At 36.3% G+C, this 26245-nt stretch overlaps 4 protein-coding genes and 1 long non-coding RNA gene across 8 annotated transcripts; 2 read left to right on the top strand and 3 right to left on the bottom strand.

Annotated features, from left to right (window-relative positions):
- Window positions 1–378: 378 nt before the first annotated feature.
- Window positions 379–4985, bottom strand: LOC112777192 (vacuolar-sorting protein BRO1). The gene is made up of 8 exons (XM_025821496.3): window positions 4044–4985; window positions 2970–3920; window positions 2787–2876; window positions 2219–2287; window positions 1963–2103; window positions 1710–1758; window positions 1348–1451; window positions 379–1229 (listed from the first exon to the last, which is right to left on the bottom strand). The coding sequence occupies exons 1-8, from the start codon at window positions 4725–4727 to the stop codon at window positions 714–716; spliced, it is 2604 nt and encodes an 867-aa protein (XP_025677281.1). The 5' UTR covers window positions 4728–4985; the 3' UTR covers window positions 379–713.
- A 436-nt stretch (window positions 4986–5421) lies between these two features.
- LOC112775512 (uncharacterized) lies at window positions 5422–7820 on the top strand. Of its 4 annotated transcripts, none has more exons than XM_025819167.3 (3): window positions 5422–5580; window positions 5833–5907; window positions 6561–7820. In XM_025819167.3, the coding sequence occupies exon 3, from the start codon at window positions 6586–6588 to the stop codon at window positions 7585–7587; it is 1002 nt and encodes a 333-aa protein (XP_025674952.1). In that variant the 5' UTR covers window positions 5422–5580; window positions 5833–5907; window positions 6561–6585; the 3' UTR covers window positions 7588–7820. The 4 variants fall into 4 exon arrangements, with proteins under 4 accessions (XP_025674952.1, XP_025674951.1, XP_025674953.1 ...); XM_025819166.3 differs by having other exon boundaries at window positions 6527–7820; XM_025819168.3 differs by lacking the exon at window positions 5833–5907 and having other exon boundaries at window positions 6527–7820.
- Window positions 7821–8386: 566 nt separating this feature from the next.
- LOC112776473 (fruit protein pKIWI502) lies at window positions 8387–10505 on the bottom strand. The gene is made up of 5 exons (XM_025820640.3): window positions 9790–10505; window positions 9117–9216; window positions 8929–9024; window positions 8741–8821; window positions 8387–8606 (listed from the first exon to the last, which is right to left on the bottom strand). The coding sequence occupies exons 1-5, from the start codon at window positions 10362–10364 to the stop codon at window positions 8544–8546; spliced, it is 915 nt and encodes a 304-aa protein (XP_025676425.1). The 5' UTR covers window positions 10365–10505; the 3' UTR covers window positions 8387–8543.
- A 1557-nt stretch (window positions 10506–12062) lies between these two features.
- LOC112777434 (uncharacterized) lies at window positions 12063–13113 on the top strand. The gene is made up of 2 exons (XR_003190421.3): window positions 12063–12629; window positions 12738–13113. It is a non-coding gene; the product is annotated as an uncharacterized lncRNA (long non-coding RNA).
- Window positions 13114–22557: 9444 nt separating this feature from the next.
- On the bottom strand, window positions 22558–25980 carry LOC112777199 (ATP synthase subunit beta, mitochondrial). The gene is made up of 9 exons (XM_025821503.3): window positions 25285–25980; window positions 24711–24786; window positions 24515–24603; window positions 24248–24365; window positions 24068–24171; window positions 23815–23973; window positions 23490–23714; window positions 23093–23404; window positions 22558–22968 (listed from the first exon to the last, which is right to left on the bottom strand). Exons 1-9 carry the CDS (start codon window positions 25768–25770, stop codon window positions 22855–22857), a joined length of 1683 nt encoding a protein of 560 aa, XP_025677288.1. The 5' UTR covers window positions 25771–25980; the 3' UTR covers window positions 22558–22854.
- Between the last annotated feature and the right edge of the window lie 265 nt (window positions 25981–26245).

The raw sequence follows: 26245 nt of genomic DNA, 5'->3' as shown, positions 1-26245 counted from the left end.
CTCTTCTATTAGTAGTAGAAAAATAAATGACATAAAATAGTTAAATAGTTATCTTATATTTCAGCGATAATGAATGTTTTAATATTTGACTATCCACAAGTACCAAAATATTCATGGCTTGATGCGCACAAGTTTTCTTTAAGCCCAAGAACCAGATGAACTTTTTATTAAACAGAGTTCAAATAAGATGTTCCCCTTAACAACATAATTTCTTTTTTAATAATTTCTTTTTTAATCCCCTTGTATTTCTTGTGCGTGTTATGATCCAACTAATTCTTTTGTTGAGTTTGCAGAAATCTACAACATAATAGTTCACAAGGGACAATCCACATAGTACATTCTTTGAAAGACAAACAATCCCGAACATGATACTACTCATACCATAAAAGAGGGTAAGAAATCTTTGAATATGTAGTGATACAAGTATATGTTTTTGGACGAGTTGGCATGTATAGATCGGGGAACCCCCCTCTGCATAGAGTAGAAAATTGGAAATAAACCAACTGTACTTACAACATTTTTTGTATAAACTATTCACAAACCAATGACAATGCAAACTATCAAAATACAAATCCAGAAACGACCCAAAAATTACATACGGATGCTCCACGCTGGTCTAAAGCTTTAAGATAACAGGTATGTCTAAATCCGATTTGTTGAGGAGATGACGGAAAGAATAATCTCTCTTATTATAGAAGACGGTTGGATTAACACTATTGCTGCTTATAGTATCCACCTTGATGAGGTGGAGGGTATGGAGATGGAACAGTATATGGAGGCCTGGGAACAGAACCAGGTTGCTGAGCCGGCGCATTATAGTATGGACCACGCCATCCAGGATATGCAGGTTGGCCATACTCTGCTGGTGCCTGCTGATGAACCTGATGGGGTTGGTATGGAGGGGCAGATGTTGGTGGAATGTGGTATGGAGGTGGAGGCTGATGCGCTGCTGAACCATACGAGGGAAGGGGCTGTCCGTAGGAAGAAACCGGAGGCTGCTCAGGTGGTTGATAATAAGGTGTTTGGGGACGAGGATCTGTTTGTTGTGTACTGGGTCTTTGGTTTTGGCTTCCAACTGGTGGGTAGCTACTACTAAAAGCACCTGAGCTTTTATCTTGGAAACTCAGACCAGCCACTTGTCTTTGAACATCTTCAATCATTTCTCTGCACTGGATGTTCCTTGTCATTACGAAGTCATTGCTCTGCTGCTTTACATTTGTGATCGCATCCTATCGAACAGAAATTTGCATAAATAGCAAGTACTTGTTTTCAACCATATATTTAATCATACTCAGATAATTTCTTGCATAATAGAATTCAATCAACACATAGTTGATAAGTTCTAACCTGCAGAGTAACATAGAATTTTAACCCTTCATTAATGTTGTCTTTTATCTCTCGAAACTTGGCTATGGCAGCTTCAATCTGCTTATAGCATTTTTCACGCGAAGCTGAGATATTACAAGGAAACCATGAAAAGATCAACCATCAGACAAGTAGGGTGACTACACCAAAAAAAAAAAAAAAAAGAAAGGGTAGCATTCTGTATGAACTAATAAGAGCCATTTCAACTATTACCACTGAAATAGAAAAGAAGGTCCATTAATTAATGCATCAGTTTAAACAATTTTCTGTTGCTGGTTAATATTCAGTTTTGTGCACATTAAAATCAGATTTAATATTGAGGAGAACAACCAAATACGATATACCTTTATAGTCTTCAAGATTGAAGAGAGCCGAGAATTCATCATTCTGAGCCTGTAAACAGAAGCAAACGGTTGTTAGAATCACATGATTGAAGATTGTTGCTTGCTCACAATAATCAATGTAGTAAGTAAAAAAGGAACCCCAGAAAATTTTGTTTTAGAAAAAAAAAACCACCAAGACAGTTTGGGAAATATTTCTCTTAGAAAGTTCTAATATGCATCAATTCTTTTTAAGTGAGCGCACATAATGCAATACCTGGATCTGCATCAACAGTTGCTCCTGTGCCTCAATATTTTGAGCTATTTCTTCACAAATATGGTCATATTTTGCTATTTCCTTCTTAAAGAGATCCTCATGAGAGCCAGTGGATGTCATCAACTTTGGTAATATATCATCCTGAAGATATTTTTAGAAATATAAGCAAAGATAAATAGTACATGTTATAGATTCATGAATCACGGATTACATAGGATGGAAAAAATTCCACAAGAAGCATCCTAATCAGGTGTACCTTTCTTTTCATCTCTTTAAGCATGTCTTCAAGACCAGCCCTTTGGGCTCCAAGAGTTTCTAGTTGCCTCTGAAATAGCGAGCACAAAATTTGATAAGAATTATAAACACATCTAATGCCAATGTTGTAGTCATTTTTTAAAATTATAACCCTATGAAACAATTAGAACATATATTACTAATATTCCTTTTGTAAACTGAAATCCCTTTTCCTACTGCTAACTCTAATCAATACTCCATTCAATTTCACATCTCAAATTTTCCTCCTGAATTTTCTAGCTTTAGCAAGGTTTCTTAATTACGACTGTACTTGGAAGAAAGCTATTCAGTGCTCAGTACATTTTCCCACGATATGACACAGATAGGATGAACTGAAGAACTGTAAAACAAAAATATTACTGAAATTGCCAATATAGCAAAAAATCTGTCACATATACCAGAAAATTCTAAGAGAAAAATAACAGTCATATAAATTATTGATTCAAGAACTGGTAGTCAATCTTATTCTTTGAAAATCATAATATAACAATCATAAAATAACCATAACAGGACCAAAAACAGCAACTAACCAGGCTCTGCTTGAGAGATCCCACAATAGCATCTTCATTTTGATCTAAAGACATAATCGGCCTTGCCAAGGTTGGAAGTGCGGATTCAATCTGGTAAAGTGCATAGGAAGTTCAATGACTGAGCAACATGTCCTAGCCACACCAAGAGCCAAATGAATCATAACAAATAGTACAACAATTTACCGGGCGGGCATCAAGGATTGACATGAATGCCGAATTTTCTCTAACCGAACGCTCAATTCGACCATCACTTTCAGCAGCTTGCTTCAAGTTACCTGCAAACCTGTTCAGCCTATCCTGCAAGTTCTTTGTCAAAGTGCTTGATTGAGGTCTAGTCCATTTTGTCCCAAACTGGCTTCTAAATTGAGAATCTTCTCTTGCTTCCTTTTGCAACAGCTCCTCAGTCTGGACCAATAATTCTTGATTCACCCTCCTTAGGTCCCTCAGTTGCTGTAACTCTGCTTCCAAGCCAGCAGGTCCCCCACTGATCTGCACAGCCTCCACATCTTCTTTGAGACTTGTTGGAAGAGTAAAATTTCCTTCCAAAGCAAGAATAGAATCCGGAAGTTCCATTTCCTTGAGCCTAACTCGTGTTAGCTCACTAGCTTGCTGTAGCTTCTCAGCCTGCATTCTTATAATGTCATCTACCATTTCAGTATACCTGGAGAGGGCCTTTGTACTACTGTCAGGTACAAGGCTAGCAAACATCTTCTCTTTGCTTGCATCCAGCACCTCACTCATTGCCATTGGCTTCACCATAGAAAATGCTGCAAGAGGTGGTAGGGAACTGGGAGAAGGAACTCTCATGAGGTAAACCCTGTCGTTCTCCTTGACAGCCCTTTCCAAGTTTCGGTTAATATTGGCCTCTAACTTGCCAATTGCATCGAGAATCTGTGCTGCAGCACCCTTTGAATTTCTCTTCGCCTCAGTTAGCACGTTAATGGCACTCCTGAGTCGTGCAATCTCCTCTGCTATTTCTTCTTTTTCATGTAGCTCCAGTCCATACCTAAAGCAAGCTTCAGCATAGAACAAAGCCGATTTCAGCTGGACATGCGCTATCCACGATTTATCAAAATGTGTGTTTAAAGGTGCAACATTCAATGCAGCTAAAGCTTCCTCATAATACAGCCCAACCTACAGCATCCAATTACAAGTTCAATTAATTAGCTTCATCAGCTTATATTCCTAAAACAAAATCAATTAGAATTTCAGAAGTTCAATCAAAGCAAAAACAGCAAAACCAAAAACTGAACCGACCTGCCTAGAGATCTTGGAACAAACACCTGGCGTGCTTCCTTTGGCGATACTGTTCTCAAAGACGCACTCTTGAGCCTGAGCTAGCATCAGCTTCTCAAGCATCCCAGCGCACTCCCCCGAGATGTCCACGGTGGCGGATCCTCCAATGGAGGCTTTCATGGACGCATTATCCCTCAAATAAGCAAACGCCCCCGCGGCTGCTATAAACGCATGTGAGGCCTGGCGACGGCCGTCCACGGTGTTGCGATCATACGAAAGCCCAATTTGGCTGTACACTGCTCCCAAATTGAAGAGTACGGAGGCCTTCTCGAGATGGATGTTCTGCTGGGAAGACTTCTGCTTGGGCTTGAAGGCGTCGAACCAGACGAAGGTGAGGGCGTTGACGTGCGCCGGGTCGGGGGAGATTGGGAATCGGGTCTCAACGAGGCAGAGGGCTCTGAAGTAGGACTGGAGAAGGTCCCGGCGGGAAGGGAGGGAGGGATCGGAGTGGCGCTCGATGTCAGCGCGTTGCTGCTTTAGGGTTTGGAGATCGTCTTCGAGGTTCTGGGCCTCACGCTCGGAGTAGTTGAATGCGATGTAGTTGCGTAGAGGGCGGTACAGGTCGACGGAATTAGTCTTCTTCTCGAAAATTGCGAGCATGATGTTGGTGGCTCCCGCGGCGGAGGACGACGGCGTCGCGGCCATCGGGAAAGAGAGAAATGCGACTGGTTTGGGTTTGGGATTTGGGTGTAGAGTAGATGTTTCTCTCTCTCTACCGTTTGGTTAAATCTCTGCTGTCCTTAGTTGTTAAGTTATGTTATGAGCTCAGTTTTCTTTCTCTTATTTTTCTTGTAAAATAAATTTATATATTACTTTCTATATTTATTTCTATTACATAAATCTACAGGCAAAAATCGATTAAATACAAATATTTTAAACACGAATTTTTCGTCAATATGTCACGCGTATGATATCAAATAATCAATTTGATATAAAGATTCTTATTTAAATGCTGTAATTTTTTTATATGAAAACTTTTAGGATAAATATTTAAAGGACAAACTAATTCACTTACTAACAAAATTGGTATAAAAGTATAATTACTCTTGTAGCTAATTGTTTAGTTAAAACATATTAGAACTAATATGTATAAATATATACCATTATATATGAACCAATTTAATAATTAATTTTTAGTGTTCACAAATTATCTGAAAAATTTTAACTAAAATCATCATGACACAAAATTATAGGAACCTTGTCACTCACTCCGACTAGCACACACGGACACGGTTAATAATTAATAACTAATCTAATACGCGTAGAGAGAACCCGGTTCGGTTCAAGAAAAGAGAAAGAAGGATAATCACTATTAAATAATTAATTAATGTATTAAGGTATTACAGTAGGGTATAAATAGAGTGCAGGCAAAGGCACGCAGCATAGCATCCCATCTATTCGTCGATCCTCTTTCTTGAAGGAGCGGAGCAACCCTCTTCGCTGCGGCAACTCCTACCCCAACCCTAACCACTCCTCCCCGATTCGCTTCTTTGCTTAGGTACTGATTCCTTTCCTCTTCCATTTCATTTCTTTTACGATCCTCTCTCTATTAGGGTTTCTTGCTACCAATTTATATAGGGTATTTTTTCGCGATCGGTTTAATTAGGGCTTTATTGGCATCATATCATTTAGGGTTCTCTTGGTACTTTTCTTTCCTCTTGGTATAATTTTATTTAGGGTTTGTTGTGTCTGGTTTTAAATTGTTGGGATTTGCATTTCAACGATAGGCATATCTTTTGATTTGATGCAGATAGAGCGTAATTGCTTATTGCTGAATTTGGGGTTTGATTGTTGCTAGCTGGATTTTGCTTCTTCCACACATAAGGTAAGAAAAGGAAAGGGAGAGTATTAATGAGTTACTGTCTTTGAACTGTTGAATTGTTTGATTCGTTTGATGATAGGGATAGGGATATGAGCAAAGACATGTACAAGATTTAGATTCTCTATTTGATATCATTTCAATTTCTATGAATCTCCTCAGTAATTCTTCCCAGTGCAGAAAATAGTTTATAGTTTTCTCCAGCGAACTTTTTCCTATGTAATTTTGTTTACGCCATTGAATCTTAGCCTTGCCCCACATCCATGAGCATCTGTATTTCTGGGTACGTGTTTCTAAGTGGGTAAGGGAGAATAATGCATACTAGGTAAGATGTGATGATTTTATTATTGTTATTATTCCCAAAGTTTTCGGCATCCATTTTATTTTTTCCATATGATAGGTATAAAGATGTGGCACGCTGTTGCTATTGTTGCTTTGTTGAGTTGGTCTTGCGATTTCTGCATATCTTTTTTTATAACAGAACAAATGTTCAGTAGATTTTGACTGGATACTAATCTGAGGATTGTAATGTTTTGTATCATAGGGTGTTTGTCCTTTTTCATTCTATTCAAATTATTGACTTGATTTGGTTCTATAACTAACTTTGATTTTTCTCTTCTGTGAGATGCACTTCCGGTCATCATTTTACCAAAATGCAGTTTTTGAGTTGGGTTTTATATATAAATGGACACCAAGCGATTCATCCAGCTGGTTGAGGAGAAGAAGAAGAAAATTATGGAGAGAAAGGAAGCTCCTTTGAAGTGGGAGCAGAAGCTGGAAGCTGCTGCGAAGGCCAAGGCTGAAGCTGAAGCTAAAGAGAGGAGGCTGAAGGCTGCAAAACATAAGAAAAGATCAGGATCCGACAGTGACAGTGATTATGACACTGATGATGAGGGTAAGAAGACCAGTAAAAGATCTCATAGGAAGCACAGGAAGCATTCTCATCATGACTCTGACCATGAGAAAAGGAAAGACAAAAGCTCCAAGCGCAGGGCTAAGAGACGGTCCTCAGAATCTAGTGATTTTAGTAGTGATGAATCTGAGAGCATCTCTGACGAGGAGAGGAGAAGAAAGAAGAATCACAAGAAGCTAAAACGTCAACGATCAAAATCAGATTCAAGTGATTCTGATTCTTCTGCTGATGAAATTAGCAAGAGGAAAAGGCATCACAAAAGGCATCGCCATTCAAAACATAGTGAATCAGACTTCTCTACTGATGAAGAAGACAGTCCAGTTCGTAGAAGAGGTCATGGAAAGCATCACAGACGACACCGACGATCAGAACCTGGTGAATCTGACTCATCAAGTGATGATGCTCATCGTAAGAGAAGCCACAAAAGGAACCATAAACATCACAAGCGATCGCATAATGTGGAGTTGAGATCATCCGATTCTGATGATCCCAGCCATGGGCGAAGAAGCAGGTCACTGGGGAAGTACTCAGACGAAGATTCTGAAGTAGAAAGAAAAAGATCAAGACACAAGAAGCCCAACCACCAACCCCATCACTCACATGACAAACATCAGCACTACTCAGATGAGGAGAAAAATCATTCCCATCAGCGCTCGCCAAAAGTAAATGGAGACCATGAAGAGGGTTTAGAGCAAACTGAAACTGATGAAAAGGATGGTGCTGATCGTGGAAGCGGAGCTATGATTGAGAATAACGATGATCAAATTGTTTGATTTAGGCATCGATGTTGTTATTTTTTTAGGCGGTGACTATCCATCATTCCATTTCGAGTTAAAACAATTTCATTATCATGGGTTGATGTTATATTGTTGACTAAAACTGAACATGGAAATTCCATAGGGATATTGGTTTGTTGTACTACATTGATCTTTTATTTGATTCACCTGGAAGCAGCTTACATTTTAATGTTATCCCCTAAGGCACTTTGGTGGGATTTTTATTGTTCTCTTTCTCTTGCTAATCCTGATTTATGACTAATATCTATTTGTTAATCCGTCAAATACCATCCTCAATCAAACAGGAAATCTGTTTGTTAACTGATTATCTGATTAAAACAGGCTTTTTTTTACTTCACAGTATGTTTCAATTTGAAGATTAAAATTTTATTTTAGGATTGTTAACTGAAAAATAAACTCTATTTTAAAATTTATCATTAGTCAATGAATTATTACATGCACAAAATAGAATATAAACTTTTAATATTTATTTAATCGAACTAGTAAACTAATCAGGAGACTAATCTAAAGTTGTATCATAACTTCATGAAATGTAGTACAGCTTCGCGTTTGTTTCCCATTTGCACTCTACCTTTTAGGATATCCCGAAGTCTGTTAATTTTGATTTTGGGTTTGAAGGAAAATGAAAACGCCTTGTGTAAAATGAATTAATTTTTTACGCTTAATCTAAGTGTAAAAACAATTTGTGGTCAAACTTGAATAACTGTGGTAAGGTTATACCACCTATGTTCCAACTTAACTATTTAAGAAGCGATCAAGAGCTGGAAATTCCATATTGGCTCAATTCCAAAATTGTTTATTCTTTTATAGAATTACAGTCTAAGCTGGGCTGAGATTTACTTGACCCTCAGCAACAACAATGAATAAATAATCATACAGACAGTATATATTTTCAAAATTTGATACACAACAATGCCTAAGTTCTTTTTTGCTCAAAAGTTCTTCAATATCTTCTCACCTGAGACTCCATCCGCAACGAGAATAGATGTCACTTCCTGCAATAGACACATCAATTTTGAGAGAATCATGCATTAGTGTATTGCAGAGAGAAAAAAAAAAAGAAACAACAAAATGATCTTAACATCATGAATAATGAAACCAGTAACCCAAATACTACTAGAGTACGCACCTCAGTCATCTCTTTCTGGCCACAAAGTACTGCACCAGTTGATAAAGGGTTTGATATTTGCTTCACTTTTTTAAATGCCTCCTGTGAAGGTGAATCATGTGTCAAAAAGACAAAAACACATAATCCTTTTTAATTTTACCGTGAAGGTCAATCATGTGAAAATCTAATCTAATACCAGCACAACTTACCTGTACATAGCCTCTCTCCCCACTCCAACTATCATCTGGTTGAGATAACACAGGCACAATCTTCACACCAGAAGATTCCCATTCCTTAAATCTATCCTGTAATACAAAATAGTATGATTGTTATTATAACAAGTTCTAACTGAAAGTCCAAGGTTTGCTTCTTTAAACCAACAAACAACTCAAGTAACCTGATAAGCCATTCTCTGAAGGTTTCTTGCCCCATAATATAGCCTTACATCAGACCTTTGAGCAGCGCCAAATCCTGACTCGACAAGCGATCGAATTGGGCTGTTCACGAGGAAGTAAACATAATCAGAGTGTAAGGGAAAAATATAGGATTAATAGAACATTGGTTTGTTGTTAATAGATATTCATCACACAATAGAAAAGGATATTAGGACAATACTCTCAAACAAGAAGAGCAAAGCAAACGTTAAAACAGACTAAAGAACATGTGAGTTCTCCAATCACCCTACAAGTCTAGTAATCTGAACTATGTTCTATCAATCACATTGAGACCAAACATGGTGCACCAAATTTCGAAACCGCCTGCCTTTCTAGAAGGCAAAACTTCCAAGACTTATTAATCTAATTTAGCAAGTTACAATTGAACTGCACTTCATTGATTTGAAGATGCACTTTATTGATCTCAATCTTCAAGTTAAGTTCATTGGACAAGATTATCAATTTATCATTTTCTTTCCTCCTCCACAAGCCATTTCTAGTCGAAATAAACAACAATGAAGTGAAATTCCACCACCACCACCAAATCAAAAATTGGAATAACTGAAGACCAACATAATTTGAGAGAAGAAGAAAACATCTTTAACAGTGGCAAATCAAAATGCCAAAATTGGTGACCTAATTCCGGAACCGGTGGCAAAGACGATGACAGTGCCGAATTTCTCCGGCGGGTCGATCCGGCTGATGTCAAACCCATTTCCCATGACCGAGCTCAGCTCCACCACATCCCCTCTCTTCAACGCGCACAGCGCCTCCGCAGTGGACCCCTTCACGCTCTTCACCAAGAACTCGAACGCGCCACGCGCAGATGCCAGCTTCGGCGGCGATGCGATGGCAAGGAACACGGGCTTGGGCGCGTCGGGAACACGTAGCTGAAGGTACTGACCGGCGCGTGTGTGTGACTCCACGAGATCGGGCGTGGCGGAGATGTCAACGGCGATGTGGAAGAGGGACTCGGCGGCGGGTTCCACCTCAGAGAGCGGAGCCGGGGTCCAGAGGGTGGTGTCCTGGCGGACAGCGGCGCATGTGGTGGCGGTGCGGCGATGGCGATTGTGGTGGAGGCGAGGGCGTAGGGTTAGGGTGAGGCGGCGTAAGATGGACATAGGAAAGGGAGAGGGTTGGCTAAAGTGCGCATGGGGGTGTAGGTTAAGGTTTAGGGAATGTGGGGAGTGTAAGAGAGAGAATGACATCATGTGTTTGTGTTTTTGTTATAAGTGGGAAAGTGGTGTTCGGTGTCTCGGATCAGGCGGCGCCGGAGGTGCATATGTTTAGTTGCGCCTACTTCCTCTTTTTGCTCTTCATTCTCTTCTTTCAATCCTTCAGGCTAAGATCACTGCCACGTGTCAAGCTTTCCAATTTTATATCAAAATTTATTTTTGAAATAGTTTATTAAAGTTAGATTTTAAAAATGATAGTATATATATTTGATAAATAAAATTAAAATTAATTTTTAATAAGCGTGAATCATAATAATAATTGTGTTTAGTAAAATTATTTTTAAAATTTGAATAGACTATAATAAATATAAATATAATGATAAATTTGGATATTTATTAATATATGATGTTATATTAATTTTTTTATTTTTATAAAAAACTAATTTTAAAAATCTCATATTTAAATATAAAATCACCTCTAATTTTAAAAAGTAACAAACAAAAATATATTTTTATTTATTAAATACAAAATAAAAAATATTACAAAAAAAAAATGAACAAAGTTTTACAAATATCCAGACATCTTAAGGGGTTAATACTTAAATTCGTCCCTTAAAGATCACGCGATCTTTATTTTCGTCCTCGAATGATTTTTTTAATCAAATTAGTCCCTGAAAGATAAAATGTAAGTTAAATTAGTTCTTTTGTTAGAAAGTGCCACGTGGCACTTGACATGTAAAAAAAATTTTAATAGTCACAATAGTCCTTGAAAATCCAGACGTAAGTCATTTTCATCCCTCAAATTTTAAAAATTAGTCAAACTAGTCCTTATATAATTTTTTTTATTTTTTCTTCATAATATTATTTTTGAAATATTTTTTGATACTACTAATTTTAATAGAAATGTAATTGACAAACAAAACATTAGTAATCGTATCTTTTCTTCTTAGATTTTTTCTTTATAAAATTATCTCTCTCCTTTAATTCTTCTCAAAATCTCTCTTATTCTTTTCTATTCTAAAATATTTTTCTTATATTATTACATTTTGCTGACCTACCACGTGGCGTGCCACGTGGCACTTTCTGACAGAAGGACTAATTTGACTTACATTTTATCTTTCAGGGAGTAATTTAATTAAAAAAATCATTCGAGAACAAAAATGAAAATCGCGTGATCTTTAAGGGACGAATTTGAGTATTAACCCAATATCTTAATAATATCTTGTGGATTTCCGCAGTTTTCATGCTCACAACTGTTAGAAAATTAAATCAAGAGGTATGGAAGTAACAAAAGTTTAGAAAAGTCAAAGGCAAAATTCAATTTGAATTCAAAGTGGTTACAAGTTCATGGTTCATCACCAAGATTCTACAAACTTCTTGTGCTATCTATCAACTTGCATGGATTAGAATTTTCATGAAGCATGGTTAAAGAATTGAAGAAGCAAAATTTGAGTTGAATATAATAATCATCAATTGGCTAGATATTGCTAGAAGCTAATATTGGAAGCTTGAAGATTTTCTAAGAACATACAAGAAAATAGCACAACTACAACATTCTACAACATTGAAGAAATTCAAAATCAAATTGAATTGAAATTAGAAGATTATAGAAACAACACGAATGCAAGTTGAAAGAAGATTCATGAAGCCAACTCATAAAATAGTGGTCATTACAAAATTGATTTGTGATTCATAAATTATTATTTTAGTAGGAAGCATTGCCTATGTAAAGGCACATATGTCTTGTGTATTTTGTGTGTTCCATAATGAAATGAGTATGTTTTGAAATTCTCTCCTTTGCTTTATGAGTGTTAGTGAGTTTGAGATATAAAAATATGATAGTGTCTTTTATATGAGTGAGTGATTTTAGGACCAATTAAGTTGTGGATATTATATTATTTCTGACTTTTGGAGACTAATAATCACTAATAGCTTAATTAATAAATAGGAAATTCAGTAGTAATCGACAATTCTTGGTCCATTGAAGCAGTCTTAACAAATATATTGCGTTGAACATTTCAAATTTATGCGGACTAAGACTTTAGCTTGTGATAAAAACAGATAGCATTTTAAATGAAGAATAACTGAATTTGTTATTAACAAAAATATATATAAAGAATGCATCATGCCTTAATCTCTAGGCAGCAAATAACATAATTCTTCGACAGCAAGAAACTATAATCTCCTTGCATTTCACTTCACTGATCGAGGTCTGAGGGATATGGATGTGAAGAAGCTGTTGCGAATTCTTGTATGTCTTTGCTTTCAAATTTTTCTCTTCATCCAAGCCACTCAAGCCGTGTATGTAATTTACCCATCTAATTAATTAGTTATTTTCTATGCAGAACCATATATATAATATAGCATATACTAATTAACAAAGAGAAATGCTTTTTAATGTGTTAACAGACCCCTTGGACGCTTTCATGATATCCCAAAGAGTCCACCTCCAGCACCAAAAGGTGGCCCTAACCATCATCCATGACAATAATAATCACTCAGAGCCTCACTATATATAGCTTTCTGTAATATTGGAGCAGAGAATTAGTACTTTGCTTTGTTTATGCTATTTTAGGATGTACGTGTATTGATATCAAAATGTTATTCGTATATTAAAATTAGTCATTACTGTATTTATGTATAAATATATAGATGATTTAATTCATTTTCAATGTGTATTTGTATTTCAACATATATTTTATATTGGTAACTGATTTTAATGTATACAAAACATAGTATATAAATATATATGTTTTCATTAATTACACTATCAATGTTGATATCATTTGGCTTTCCTTGGTAAGAATTAGAGTTTCAGTATACAAGACTCGGTTATTTCTACTTTTGACTCTTCCCACTTTGCAGCATAGTGAGTTAATGAATTCAATAGTTTGAATAAGAATAGTAGCTTAATAAATAATCCGAGACTTGAGTGTTACCTACACCCGTGAAAAGGAGTGTATATTAAAAAATCAAAATGTGGTTAGTCGGTTAAAAATTATAACCATATTTTGGTTAATCAATTTAATAAAATAATTTTAAAAATTATATTCATATTTTTTTTAATTTTTAATCGGTTAATTAAAATCAAATTTAAAAAAAAATTCTAATTTCAATTTTTTAGATTAAAAATTCAATTTAAAAAAATGATCCTTTTTTTTTAATCAGTATTTCTTTTAAAACCGTTTTTTTTTTCAAAAACCAATTTTTTTTTAATAATTGGTTAAAAACTAATTTTAAAATTTTTTAACCAGTTAATAACTAATTTTATCATATAAAATTAATTTAATTAATTAACTATGATTAAATTTTTTATTAACCAAAAAATAATAAATTTGATTTTTGGATTAACCAAATCATATACAACCGTATTCATAAACTATATATTTAGAGATTTATCACCACTTATCCTACAAGAGTACAAGTTATTTCAATATTTCTAATCGGATATTCAAAGAGGATATAAGTTTAATAGTAGTACTAATTAAGTAGATTATTATCGTGTAATAATTAGTATGACCTGTTTTACTGGTCAAGTTCATATGGTATGAAAAAAAAATATATACATAAAAAACTTTAGAATGAAAAAAATATACATAAAACTTTGTAATTATCAAAGTATACCTAAAAAATTATTTTCAATGAAAAAAAAATATACATAAAAATTTCGTAAATATCAAATCCTTACTAATGATATGACACTTTTGTCCATTAAAATTTATTTTTTGAGTGTATTTTAATATTTATAAATTTTTGGTATGTAATTTTGTCCAACCCAGAATTTTTTAAGTGTATTTTTATTTATTTACTTAAAAAAAATTAAATATCTTTACAAGTAAAAACATGAACTTGTTGTAAAACAATTAAATAAATAAGAAAAATATAAATATAAAAATATGTAAATAGAAGACTCTAGCATTAATATAATTAGCTCAATAATGATTTATATATATACATTAATATTATATGTTGTAATATGTATATATATGTAAAGATAGAAAGAAGTATTAAAAGTAAAGAGAGAGAGAATTGCATTTGTTTATTGTTTTATTGATTGTTGCTGTGTACGAAAGTGAAACTACATTTCACTATTTATAGAGGTTTCATGTATGCTTTTTCAAAAGCCTCTTTAATGCCATTCACTTTTGAGAATGTGAACCGCCCACAATGAATGGCCATCCACGTAATAATCTTATCACAAAACTCCCCCTTGGATGACCATTCAGAATTATGCCTCGTTAAAACCTTACTAAAGAAAAACCCAGTGGGAAAAAACCTTAGTGAAGGAAAAAGAGTACAAAAACCTTTGTGATAGAGACTGCCTCATTAAAAACCTTGTCAAGAAAAACCCAATGGGAAAAAACTTGACCAAGGGAAAAAGAGTACAGTCTCCCCCTCTTGTCGACATCATTTAATGTCTCGAAATCGGCGCATCCCAATCTCATGTACCAATCTTTCAAAGGAAGATTTTGGGAGTGACATTGTGAATAAATCTGCCAGATTATCGCTTGAGCGGATCTGTTGAATATCAATTGTCCCTTGATTTTGGAGATCATGAATGAAGAAGAATTTGGGAGAAATATGCTTTGTTCTATCACCTTTGATATATCCGCCTTTAAGCTGAGCAATGCATGCTGTATTATCTTCAAACAAGACAGTTGGAGCTATCTTATGATCAATCAGTCCACATGATGACATGATATATTGGATCAAACTCCTTAGCCAAAAACACTCGTGACTTGCTTCATGAATTGCTAGTATTTCGGCATGATTAGAGGATGTTGCAGCAATCGTCTGTTTCGTGGACCTCCATGATATAGCTGTTCCACCATATGTGAACAAGTATCCTGTTTGAGATCTCCCTTTATGTGGATCAGACAAGTATCCGACATCTGCATAGCCAACTAGTTGTGACTTGGATCCATAGGGATAAAACAATCTCATATCAACCGTTCCATGAAGATATCGAAAGATTTGCTTGATTCCACTCCAATGTCTTCTGGTTGGAGAGGAACTATATCTTGCTAGTAAATTCACCGCGAATGATATGTCAGGCCGCGTGTTATTAGCAAGATACATTAGCGCTCCAATGGCACTAAGATATGGTACTTCAGGACCAAGGATATCTTCATTCTCTTCTTTAGGACGGAATTGATCATTTTCCACATCCAAAGATCTTACGATCATTTGGGTACTTAATGAATGTGACTTATCCATATAAAATCTTTTTAATATCTTTTCTGTGTATGTTGTTTGATGAATAAAGATCCTACTTTTTATATGCTCGATCTGCAGGCCGAGACAAAACTTAGTCTTTCCAAGATCTTTCATCTCAAACTCTTCTTTTAGAGTTTTTATAATTGTTGGAATCTCTTCAGGAGTCCCAATAATATTTAAATCATCAACGTACACAGCAATTATAATGAACCCAGATGTAGTTTTCTTTATGAAAATACATGGGCAGATATCATCATTCTTGAATCCGTTTTTGACCAGATACTCAGTAAGACGAATGTGGTACGATTATACCACATTCGTCCAGATTGTTTCAGACCATATAAAGATCTTTGCAATTTGACTGAGTATAACCCTTGCGAATATTCACTGGATGGTTTAGATATCTTTAGTCCTTCAGGGACTTTCATATAGATATCTCGATCTAATGAGCCGTATAAATAGGTTGTTACCACATCCATTAAATGCATATGCAGTTTATGATATGCAGATAAACTGATCAAATAACGCAATGTTATCGCATCCACTATAGGGGAATACGTTTCTTCATAATCTATACCAGGCCTTTGTGAGAAACCTTGTGCCACAAGTCGGGCTTTATAGCACACAACTTCATTTTTCTCATTTCGTTTTCTCACAAATACCCATCAGTATCCAACAGGTTTTACATCTTCAGGTGTACGGACTACAGGTCCAAAGACTTCACGTTTTGCAAGTGAGTCTAATTCAGCCTTCATGGCTTCTTTCCATTTTAGCCAATCATTCTTTTGTCGACATTCTTCAACTGATCTTGGCTCAAGATCCTTACTCTCATGCATGATATTTAATGCCACATTATATGCAAATATTTCATTGACAATTGTCTTATTTCGGTCCCATTTCTCTCCTGTAAAGACATAATTTATTGAGATCTCATCATTTTCACAATTTTCAGGTACCTGAACGTCTTCTGGCGTTAACACTATGTCAGAATTTTGGACAACTGCAGGTGTCTTTACTATGTCTTTTTCAATAGGAATCGTATTTACCTCTTTTCTCTTTCGAGGATTTTTATCTTTGGAACCGACAGGCCTGCCACGCTTCTGGCGTGTATTTGCTTCCGTGGCTATTTGTCCTACTGGGACATCAATTCGAATTGGGGCATTTTCTGCCCTGCCACGCTTCTGGCGTGAATTTGCTTCAGTGGCTACTTGTCCTACTGGGACATCAATTCGAATTGGGGCATTTTCCGCTGGTATATAAGATTTGGTTATCCTCTTTGTATTAGAAAATGCATCAGGCAATTCATTTGGTATTCTTTGCAAATGTATAATCTTTTGAACTTCTAGTTCACATTGCCCTGACCGAGGATCTAAATGCATCAACGATGATGCATTCCAATTAAGTTCATTTTCAGGAAGCTTATTCTCTCCCCCTAATGTTGGAAATTTTGATTCATCAAAGTGACAATCCGCAAACCGGACTTTAAATACATGTCCTGTTTGTATCTCAAGATACCTCACTATAGAGGGAGAATCATATCCAACATATATCCCCAATTTTCTTTGGGGTCCCATTTTGGTGCGATTAGGTGGTGCAATAGGAACATATATCACACACCCAAATATTCTTAAATGGGAAACATTTGGCTGATGGCCAAAAGCTAATTGCATAGGAGAGAACTGATGGTAACTCGTTGGCCTCAAACGAATAAGTGCTGCGGCATGTAAAACTGCATGCCCCCAAACCGAGGTTGGGAGATTTGTTCTCATAAGCAAGGGTCTAGCAATTAATTGGAGGTGCTTAATAAGTGATTCTGCTAACTGATTTTGTGTGTGAACATAAGCTACTGGATGTTCAACACTTATTCCATTAGCCATACAATAAGCATCAAAAGCTTTGGAAGTAAATTCACCAGCATTATCAAGACGAATTGCTTTGATTGGATTTTCTGGAAATTGTGCTTTTAATCGAATAATTTGAGCCAGTAATCTCGCAAACGCCAGGTTGCGAGAAGATAATAAGCACACATGTGACCATCTCGAAGATGCGTCTATCAGGACCATAAAATATCTAAAAGATCCACATGGTGGATGAACAGGTCCACATATATCACATTGAATCCTTTCTAGGAATTGAGGGGACTCAAATCCAATCTTTACTGGTGATGGCTTTAAAATTAACTTCCCTTGAGAACATGCAGCACAACAAAATTCACTAGATTTAAGAATCTTCTGGTTCTTTAGTGAATGTCCATGAGAGTTTTCAATAATTCTCCTCATCATGGTTGTTTCCGGATGACCCAATCTATCATGCCAAGTTATGAATTCATTTGGGCTAGTAAACTTCTGGTTTACAGTGGCATGTGATTCAATTGCACTAATCTTGGTATAATACAACCCAGATGAAAGTGAGGGTAATTTTTCTAATATAACTTTCTTATTTGAATCATGAGTTGTGATACATAAGTACTCATGACTTCCCTCATTCATAGTCTCAATATGATATCCATTTCGGCGAATATCTTTAAAACTCAACAAGTTTCTTCGAGACTTGGTAGACAACAGTGCATTATTTATTATAAATTTTGTTCCTCCGGGAAACAAAATTATAGCTCTTCCGGAGCCTTCAATCACATTGCCTGAGCCAATAATAGTATTAACACATTCTTCTTTTGGCACAAGATGGGTAAAATATATATCACTTTTGATAATAGTGTGCAAACTTACACTATCCGCAAGGCATACATCTTCGTTACATATCCTTGCCATTCTCTTCAAAGACAAATAATAATAAAATGAGTAGTATGCACAGTTAAATTGAATACTTGATCGGAATTATTTTTCTAAGAAATACTGTACATAAAAATAATGTCATATACTAAAATTTTATTTTAAAACATGACATATTTAATGATTTCAAAATTCATAAACATTAATATTTCATTATTTATATACATTATATTTGAAACTTAAATACATAAAACTTAACAATAAGTTCTTTACATTATTTATTTACATGAATGCTTAACAATCTCACACATTAAACTATTCCATCATTGATCAAATGACCAATATTTCCTTCACGATCCTCAAAGAAATCAGATACATCATAATGAGTGGTAGAATTTTCAGCATCATTTGAAACAAAATTCGACTCTTTTCCCTTGTCGTCCTTTTTCAAAGATGTTTGGTAAAGATCGACTAGGTGCCTTGGAGTACGACAGGTACATGACCAATGGCCATTTCCACCACAACGGAAACACTTATCCTCTGTTGATTTATTCTACCCGATATTTCTTTCTTTATCCCACTTCTAGTGAGATCCTTTCTTTTGAATATAATTCCTTTTCCTTCCATAATTTTTGTTGTTATTAAAACCTTGCCATTTACCTCTTCTGGGGTAATTTGCCGTATTTACTTTAGAAAATGGGGCGGCGCCAGCTGGGCACGCTTCATGATTTTTCAAAAGCAACTCATTGTTGCGTTCAGCAACAAGAAGGCAAGAAATTAACTCAGAATATTTTTAAATTCTTTTTTTTTCTCGATACTGCTGCTGCAGGAGCACATTCGAGACATGGAAGGTCAAGAAAGTTTTCCCTAACATATCGGGTTTGAGGAAGTATCACATGATTGTACCTTTCTTCAAAGTCTTTCCACAGATCTGCAAGATCTTTTAATGTGGGATATTCATTTTTTAATAATTCGTCAAGATGACGACGAAAAAAAAAATATGGCTTTGGCTTTATCCTTCTGGGATGTATTATTTTCAACCTTAATGGTATCTTCAAGATCCATTAAATCAAAATGAATTCTAGCATCTAGTATCCATGATAAATAATTATTTCCAGATATATCAAAAGCATTATATTCAAGATGAGAGAGTTTCGACATAATGAAAATTTGTTACCTGGAGTCTTCCTAAAAATTTGATCAGAATCTCGTACTGATAACGTGTTGTAAAATAATTAAATAAATAAGGAAGATGTAAATATAAAAATATGTAAATAGAAGACTCTAGCATTAATATAATTAGCTCAATAATGATATATATATATATATATATATATATATATATATATATATATATATGTTGTAATATGTATATATATGTAAAGATAGAAAGAATTATTAAAAGTAAAGAGAGAGAGAATTGCATTTGTTTATTGTTTTATTGATTGTTGCTGTGTACAAAAGTGAAACTACATTTCACTATTTATAGAGGTTTCATGTATGCTTTTTCAAAAACCTCTTTAATGCCATTCACTTTAGAAAATGTAAACCGTTCACAATGAATGGCCATCCACGTAATAATCTTATCACAACAGAACTATATATTTGGAGTGTTATAACTTTTATCGGTTATCACCTCCTATCTTAGAAGAGCAAGTTATTTGTAAGGGTAATATTACGTGGTCAAATTATTTTGATAATCAAGTCTATTCAAGCAGATTTAATAGTTTAAGTAAATGTCTTAAGAAATCTAAACACCCAAATCGATCCCTATTTATTTTAATATATGTACGTTCTATTTCCTATCTAGTTTGAGTAAATATCATTTTCGGTCCTTAACCAAGGACTGGAACGTGTGTATATATATATATCAAAATAGATAAGGACCGATTTGAGTGTTTAGATTTTTTAGGAGGTGAAAAATCCATCAGACAAATGGTTAGGGAAGACATTTACTCTTATAAAAATAACTTGTTCACGTAATATCTTTTATGTTTAAGATTTTCCAAGTATAAATGTTGAGAATATAATTACGCGGCCTAGTCAGCGTAAAATTATATGATAAAAACAGATATCATTTTAAATGAAGATATGAAGAATAAATATATCTGTTGTCAACGAGAAATGGAGAGCACGACTTGATCAATGATCATGGTTGGAAAGCATCCAAAAAATAGACAAATCGGAGAGTGTAAGAAATATATAATATTATATAGTTCTTCGGATAACATCTACATTGTATAAAGAAAAGGTTTGGGTAGGCTTATTCCATCGATTTACTTTACACAGAGAGAGTTTAGAATTAAGGAAAGTGGAAGAATAATGAAAGTGGTGTGGGAGGTTGTACGCTTTTGCTGTTTGGTTCTCCTCCTATTCCACCAAACCACTACAACTCATGCTAGAATTACAGGGTAAACAATAGACACAGAATTATTCATCTCCATCACTTTTTAGCAAGAACCACGTTCCATTCAATATGCATGGTACCGTTCTGTCACTAATTAAGTAGATTATTATGGTGTAATAAACTGCATGAGCTGTTGTACTTGGTCAAGGTCATATGGTAGGATTAATAAAGTTGACACAACTTTTTTTTTTTTTTTGGGAAAGAAAGAAGCTTAACACAACAAGTGAAGCGTAAGAAGACAACAATTAGGACCATCATAAAACAATAAAGAAAAAACTAATCAACGCAAAGAACATTAATATTTATTCTCTTGTCATCTCCGACATTGCCATTAACAATAAAAATGATCTATACCTAACCACTCCTTATAGTTCATATAGGATATATGGATAATCTCGTCGATTTCTTTTTCTTTATTCTGAAAAATCCTTCTATTCCTTTCTAACCAGGTGTTCCAAATAATCGCACAAAAACACACCATCCACCTCTTGCACTCCTCCTTTCATTGCTATTGATATCTCAGCCAACTTAAAAAATGTTCCTTCAACGTTCCTGAGCACGACCATTGCCTTCCAACAAATGATAACCAATCACACCAAACCTGCCAAGCAAAAGCACCACCAAGAAACAAGTGGTGACCATATTCACCTTTGTTACATAACACGCATACAACATCTTCCTGATTAATAACCCCAAACCGACTCCGTCTCTCTTTCGTATTGACCCTACCAGTCAATACGAACCAGACAAACAGTTCAACTCTTGCTAGAACTAGACATTTCCAAATTATCCTGGTAAAACTGTAACTTGTTATATCCTTCGGAATAATTTCCGCCTGCAATACCTGCACAAAAGAGTTCATAGAAAATACTCCTTGTTTATCAAAATTTCACACAACTCTTTCATAAGCAAGTTTGACCAGCCAATGCATCATGCAACTAGTTCACTAGATCCAACTTTCATTGGAATAGCTCTCGCCTCCATTAGAAGTTCCATACCTTGTATTGACTGTTTAACCAACAAGATTGAGATTTCTAATGCACGTATAGTAAATACAGAGTGATTGTACATTGAGTTGGGATAGAGGGAGTTGTGGTTCATATTGGATGGGCACTCTTAGTATCATAAGGAGTGGGAATGTAATGTTGGAGTCCACGAACAATTCTTAAGAACCTTCTTAGTTCTTAGGGCAACAACATGGTTGTCAAAATCTGCACCGAGTCATGAAACAATCAACTTTGCTGCAAGCGTCTGTTGCTTAAGACACAAGTTTTGAGGGCCACTTTTTCCTTTCAGTACGAGGCAGGCTTAAAGATCTTGGGGCTGAGTCTAATCCAACTTCTGATCCAAAAAGAGCAGAATCCCACCTGCATTCCTCCCTAATTTTTAACGAAAATCAACTTTTAAGTTTTAACTTAAAAAAAAAAAAAAAGAGCAGCAGCTTTTCTTCAGTTATTGTATCTTGTTATTTTTTATCAATAACTTCACGCAAAAACTTGACCATATAGGAAATACAAATAAATAACTAAAACAAATGCACTTTCATTATATATTTATATTGTCAAGTTCACTTCATTTGCATTATTCGTCATAAATTACAAGGCCAGCGCCATGATATGAATTCGTGAATAATGGCAGGAAAATCAATTACATTAGCTGATTCAATAAATATAACTGGTTGATAACAAAAATTTCCTTTGAACTACGCGGATTCAAACTAAACCCAGGAACACGGCCAGTAAAGGTTATTAACGACAAAATAAACTGTTTGAAGCAACTACAACAGCTTCTCATCTTGTTGACAAAAAGAATACAGAAAGTTGACAATGCGCATAAAAATTTTTGCAAGGAACTAAAAAATAGGAAGCACCTGGAATAAGTTTAAAGTTTAAATAGTGATGCATTCGTCATCGTTCTAAACCAGGAAAAGTAAAAAATGTACACCTCTTGCCTCTTCCCCTTATTTAAATGACACAAGTGAAAAGAAAGGGGGCGCAGTTGGCCTGAGGCCTTGGTTCATCCCACACTCGGCAACAACATCAAAATGGAACGAAGGAATAACCTGACACATCTTTTCATACTCAAAAAAAATGGAAAACTGTCGTTTGGCATCGCCAATGAGAAGTTCCTAATTATTAAAATTTAGGCAATTTAGAAAAAGGGATATGTGTGACTAAGACGCTGATTCCTTAGCAATCTTCTCTGCCTTTGCAATGACCTCTTCAATACCGCCAACCATGTAAAATGACTGCTCTGGCAGGTCATCGTATTTGCCATCCAACACACCCTGTAAATTACACATCAAAAACAAGTTAGTGCCTTATTGGACCATAAGGAAAATGCAGCCAGCAAAATAGGATAATAGTTCATGTAACAGTAAAACAAGGGGGAGGAGGAAAAGAAATAAGTACCTGGAAGCTGTTAATGCTCTCCTTCAACTCAACATATTTGCCTGGGGCACCCGTGAATACTTCTGCAACATGGAAAGGCTGGCTCAAGAATCTTTGAATCTTACGGGCACGGGCAACAGTCAATTTATCATCTTCACTGAGCTCGTCCATTCCCAAAATAGCAATAATATCTTGAAGATTCTTGTAGTTTTGAAGAACCTTCTGGACACCACGAGCAGTTTCGTAGTGATCCTGACCCAAGATAAGTGGGGAAAGCATACGAGATGTGGAATCCAAGGGGTCCACGGCGGGATAGATACCCAGCTCGGAGATCTATATATCAACAAAATCCAATGATTAGTTAATGATAACAAAGGCCATCAGTGCAATAGGTACTACTTCAAGTGATCCATCAAACCTGTCGTGATAACACTGTTGTAGCATCCAAGTGAGCAAAGGTGGTAGCAGGAGCAGGATCTGTCAAGTCATCAGCAGGCACATAAATAGCTTGGACAGAGGTAATTGAACCCTTCTTGGTGGTTGTAATACGCTCTTGAAGACCTCCAAGATCAGTGGCCAAGGTTGGTTGGTAACCCACAGCAGATGGGATACGTCCAAGCAAAGCAGACACCTCTGAGTTAGCCTGCATAATATACCACAATGTAAGTTGAAAATAAACAAGACAAACTACAAACTTAAAATAAGAAAAAGATATTTTACGTATGCTGTCCAGAGATCCGTACCTGAGTAAAGCGGAAAATGTTGTCAACAAAGAGGAGCACATCTTGCCCTTCAGCATCACGGAAGTGCTCAGCAACAGTAAGCCCAGTAAGACCAACACGGGCACGAGCACCCGGGGGCTCATTCATTTGACCGTACACAAGAGCACATTTGCTTTCACTCTGAATTTTCATGAAACAGCCATAGTTAACAAATTTAAAATTTGAATATATCAGGATGAATATCGAATATGATTCACAAAACACATCCTCATACCTGCTTGTCACCTAGCTTGATGACACCACTCTCAATCATTTCTCTGTACAAGTCATTACCCTCACGGGTTCTTTCTCCAACACCGGCAAACACAGAGAAACCACCTAACAAATGGAAAAAGTCAGCACATGGTATAGAGATGTACAACAATATCTTACGAACAATGAAGTATATGCTCACCATGAGCCTTGGCAACGTTGTTAATGAGCTCCATAATGAGCACAGTTTTACCCACACCAGCACCACCAAACAACCCAATCTTTCCTCCTCTTTGGTATGGTGCAAGCAGATCGACAACCTATAAGGAAAATTTCATGCAAAATCAGTAGCTGGTAGAGAATACTAGGATGTGATGGAAATGATACTACACATAATCACAAATAAAGAGAAAAATGCAGTGATGGCGTCCTTCCTCTAAGGTAAGAAAGAAATGCATGAAAAGAATACCTTGATTCCTGTGACAAGAATCTGTTGCTCAGTGGCTTGCTCAACAAAAGCAGGAGCTTCTCTGTGAATGGGCAAGTAATGCTCAGTTTCTACAATTGTTCACAAAAGAACCATCAGTTGTAAACATCCCAAGGAAACAATGGATAAAAGATTTTCTCTACCAATAAGGTGTGGAAAGGCTTTATTATGTTCTTACTTAGATCACCCTTCTCATCAATAGGCTCTCCAATGACATTGATAATACGTCCAAGGGTTGCCCTGCCAACAGGAACCTGAAAGGCAGGCGGCGGTATAAGATGTCAGTAAATAGGATTAATAAAAGTCATTGAAAAGATCAACAAATATGAAAGATCAGAAGGTGCATAGAAAGGGACCGGACCAGCTGAACTAAAAAGAAGAGAAACAAACAATGTCCCATATATGGCTTAATAATCAGATTAGATAACTGTACAAGTATATTTTGACAAATCAAATTCATGAATTTCACAACACCTATCAACCTAAAAAACAAACTTTGGTTCCGCCTATTCACTAATTTTAAGCAGCCAGAAATAAATCTTTACACACAGAATCAGAGTCTCAGATCCACAGTATACACAACCCACAAAACCTATACAGAAACGGTATCATTTATCGAAATCAGACATTCAAATCTGCACACCGACACACCAAGCAGCTCAGATTTCAGCGAATCAAATCAAATTAAACAAAAAGCGCAACAAAAATTTCAACCGCAAACAAATGGAAGTCTAAAGCGATTGAGTATTTACGGTGATAGGGGATCCGGTGTTAAGCACGCGCCACCCTCTGACAACACCTTCAGTACCATCCATAGCAATGGTTCTGACAACACCCTCACCCAAATGCTGAGCCACCTCCAGCACCAGTCTGGAAGAATGATCTAGCACCTCGAGCGCAGTCAGGATGGGAGGCAAACCCTCCTCGAATCTCACATCGACGACGGCACCGATGACCTGGCACACTTGACCGATCGCACCCTTACCAGTGAACTCATCGGTGATCTTACCTCCACCACCGGATTCCTTCTTTGCGGGAGGCTGTGGTGAGGGAGCGGCGGCGGCGGCGGCCGAGGTGGCATACTCGGCAACGCGGTTGAGGATATATCCAGCGGGAGATGCACCGCCGCGGCTTCGGGAGGCGAGCCTGGAAGCCGATGCGGCAATGGAAGGGTTGGATTGAGATCCGCGGCGAAGTGAAGATCGAATCAGAGAGGAAACAATCCTTCGTGAAGCCATCTTCAGAGAGAGAAGATAGAGAGAGAAGAGAGAGAATGAAGAGGGCTAGGGTTTGTGAAGTGCCAAGGGAGTGCCACTATATGCACATTCGGTCACTGAGGCTAAGCTTACGCTGAAGAATCCGAATATTGCGCTTTTGCCCCGCACTTGTTTTTTCTTTTTTGCAATTTTGCCCCTATGGCCACGTGGACAGCGACGACGTCGTTGGGTGTTTCTACTAGCTGTAGGTTCACTAGGTTGTGTGGGTGTGGTTCGTTCTTCTCCACGCGAATATGTCGTTCGAGCATTGTACTTTGACTTTGACATGGTTTTAGTGACGTGGCAGTGTCACTTTTTTCTTACTCTTCTATCCTCGTTTTCTCCACGAAAATGGCCGCAAGTTTTTCTTACTTTCCTAAGGCCAATGGACGACAATTTGTAACCATCTATTTATTAATTCATTCATTAATTACAGAATAAAGATCAACTATCAAAA

Source organism: Arachis hypogaea, chromosome 19, assembly GCF_003086295.3.
Source record: "Arachis hypogaea cultivar Tifrunner chromosome 19, arahy.Tifrunner.gnm2.J5K5, whole genome shotgun sequence".
In the NCBI taxonomy this organism is placed as follows: domain Eukaryota; kingdom Viridiplantae; phylum Streptophyta; class Magnoliopsida; order Fabales; family Fabaceae; genus Arachis; species Arachis hypogaea.
This window is presented reverse-complemented; position numbering and strand designations above follow the sequence as displayed.